Below are 3,291 nucleotides of genomic sequence, written 5' to 3'. Positions count from 1 at the left end.
ATTTTAACTTGTGGTGTCTAAATGAGGCTTTAATCATCATGTTTTCAGAAGATAACAGCTGATAACAGGATCCAAACTCTATCCAGTGTAGGGAAACCTGAGGAGCGCAGCCTGTCCGGGGCCGAGCCGCAGGTATGTCAGATCCACACTTTTGTCGGCAGGCAGGGCGCTGCTGTTGGTGCTGTGGACGACCACAGCGTGCCGGGGCAGCAGCGCATCTGTTAGCTGCAGCACCGCCGCCTCCTCCGCCCAATTGAAGGCGGCCAGGTAACGCTCGCTCTGATCCCAGAGCCGCAGGTACGCCACGGAGGAAGAGGAGGAGTTAGTGAGGAGGAAGAAGTCTCCGAACAGCAGGGAGCGCTCTTTACCACGAAGCTCACTCAGACTGCGGAAAAAACTGCGACAGGACAACCGCTCGGCTCTCTCCTCCTGAACGCAGAGAGGAGAGGATCAATACACAGTTATACCAGTACCAATATATACAGATACTATACCACTGTAGTACTATATGTACACGCAGTAACATGAAGTATCTTAGTAGTTTATGGATGATGTCTGTTTACCTGCAGAGTCCCATTCAGCTCCTCATCAGAGTCCCAAAGCATTCTGGGAAACTTGGTGCCCTTTAACAGAGAGGATCAAATGTGAAGATCATTATTATTATCTGATCATTCAGGGAGGATCTACCTTAAAACACATCATTTTATTTTTTATTGTGCTTAGATACAGTGGTGGAATATAAGTACATTTACTCAAGTATTGCACTGTACTATTATTATTATCATTATGATTATTATTTGTATTATTATAATGTAGTACTTCAGTAGTTATTTTATAATACTATAAGAGAGTATTTCCATTTTCTGCTCTCATTTAACACTCACTAGTTACTCAGTTGGGGCCCACAGTCACTTAATCCAGCCCTCCTGGGTGGGGGGTTAATGTGGTTGTCATTTACTTTTTATGTGTTGTTTTTATTTAAATTCAATCAAATTTATTGTTGTTGGTCTTCACTGTGTGTAGGAGTCCGTTGGCGCCATCTAGTGATTGTTTTAGTATTAAGAGTGACACTGCAGCAGGGAGCAATCTATTATTGTGTTTTTCTTTCCACATCGTTTGAAAGATGCTGAAAACCTCCAAACTTTAATAATATAAAATCTGTCTCTGAGGAATTATGGGGACTCACCTCGTCCATCAGGCCGATCTCGTCTCCGTAGTTGATGACGGGCGTCCCGGGCAGCGTGAGCAGCAGCAGCTGGTGCTGTTTGACCTGAGCCGGACCCACCAGCGACGCCAGGTGACCCTCTGCCCTCCCCCCCAGGCTCCAGGCCAGCTTGGTCTGGATGTGGGACGAATACAGGAGCTGGACGGACTGAGCGTGCTCCTTGTTGTTGTGGAGGAGGACCCTAGAGATCAGCAGGTCGACACCGGTGGAGTTGAGGAGGGCGGACACGTCTTCAGCGGAGGAGCGCTCTGTGACACCGATCAGGACTCTGGAAAACAAATTCATGAAATCCAGATTTTAGGTCATTGTTGACTCTCAGGTTTGAGAGGTTTGATGAGCTGTGGACCTGGTCCCAGTTAAGAGTTGGACAGTTTGGTTTCCAACCTCTTTTTGGGACTCGTCCCATTCTGTATTATGGCTCGAATGTCGGTCCACAGAGAAGGCACCACGCTGGCCACCCGCTCCACCCCCGACAACTGCACGCCATCCACGCCTTCATTCAGCCAGAACACCAGAGCAGACTGAGGACAGAGAGAGCAGTAAGACATCACAACAGCGCCCTCTGCTGTCGGCTCAGGTTTTTGATGATGAAATTTGAAGTGCAACTCGTTATAAAGATTTAATTCACTCCTGTAATTATTATTTGTTTTATGTCTATTTATGGTGAAATCATGTTCTGCAACATTTCCCATGATGCCTTGTAAACAGGGGATGTAAACAGGAAGTCTTTAGTTCACCATGACACACTTCATAAGAGAGTTTTTTTTTTGTTATTGTGGTAATGGAAATATAACAAACATTTATTTTCAAAAATGTTTGACTTTTGGACTTTTAAATGGTCTAAGTGGTTGAAACTGTTTGGATAACACCTGCACACACCTGTCCAGCTCACACAGTATCTCTGCCTCACCTGTCTGCCTCCACAACCCTCTGGCTTCCATACTTCCAGCTATACTGTACTTGCTGTTTGTGAGTGCCAGGATTCACCTTCAGTCTCTCAGCTACGTTGGTCACACTGATGTTGGAGAACCAGGGTCCAGATGATCCCTGCTAGTTTGGACTCAGATCCAGAACCACAGAAATACCTGCAGAAACAGTGTGAGACAGAGGAGGACTTAATGTAGTGTACAGTTATTGATTATAGATTATTGATTGTACATATAGAATATAGTTTACACACTGTTTATTGATTATAGATTATTGATTGAATCAGCTACATACACTGTTAGAAATGATGTGCTAAATGTGTACCTTTAGGGGTCCAACAGCTTGTCACTGGGGCAGTACCCGCAAAGGTACACCCATTGTACCCCTAAACATGGGTACATATTGGTACCTTTACAGTTTGTACCTTATGTGAGCAAATCTGTACCCCTGGGGACAAATATGGACCTAAATGTTATGGTACCTAAATGGACCTTTAGAAATGGGACAAATTTGGCCTTTTGAGGGGACTGCCCCAGTGACAAGCCCTTTGTACCTTATGATGGCAAATTTGTACTCAATAAAGCATGTGGAACAGTCAAAAATAATGTCTTACCACATTTATTAAATTTGACATTCATTACACAATTTATCAATGACATTTAGATTTTAATATTTTCAATTTATATATTTTCAAATCATACAATGTTTGGCAGTATTGACACATTACACAAGACATCACAAAAATTGGCAATTGTATCAATGCAGAATTTCAGAATTACAATCCATTAAACAGCGTTTTACTTTTACACTAATGTATTACAATGTGAACACTTTTTTTTTTTTTAAATAACTTTCATTTGATGACTCACTTCTCTTCTCAAATGTTTCTAAGAATGACATACAACTTATCATCAATATGGTACATGTGGAGGGACTTAAAGGCCATTTCTTGTCCTGGTTTGATTACACTCCACTGAGGATCAACCTTGACTGTGTACGCATGCAAGTGTGAATTATAAGACATTGGGACTAAACGCTTACCGCACAGAAGCCACATTGTGTTTATATTTAGAATATATTTGATAGGAAAAAATAGAGGAATATTCTCTGTATGGAAGTAATCAACAATGAATACATCT

The 3,291-nt window shown here is 42.5% G+C and overlaps 1 protein-coding gene across 1 annotated transcript in view; it reads right to left on the bottom strand.

Annotated features, from left to right (window-relative positions):
• Positions 1 to 3,291, bottom strand: part of LOC118336849 (4F2 cell-surface antigen heavy chain-like) — a gene marked incomplete at its 3' end in the record, with an annotated part of 5,016 nt that continues 1,725 nt past the window's right edge. Inside the window, 5 exon segments of the mRNA XM_035673600.1 lie at positions 1 to 429; positions 564 to 623; positions 1,187 to 1,493; positions 1,610 to 1,746; positions 2,256 to 2,310. Coding sequence (XP_035529493.1) covers positions 79 to 429; positions 564 to 623; positions 1,187 to 1,493; positions 1,610 to 1,746; positions 2,256 to 2,310 — 910 coding nt within the window.

Source organism: Morone saxatilis, unplaced genomic scaffold, assembly GCF_004916995.1.
Source record: "Morone saxatilis isolate NCDOM2014 unplaced genomic scaffold, NCSU_SB_2.0 Contig3, whole genome shotgun sequence".
NCBI classification, from domain to species: domain Eukaryota; kingdom Metazoa; phylum Chordata; class Actinopteri; family Moronidae; genus Morone; species Morone saxatilis.
Note: the sequence above shows the minus strand (reverse complement) of the source record. Positions and strands in the feature narration are given on the sequence as shown.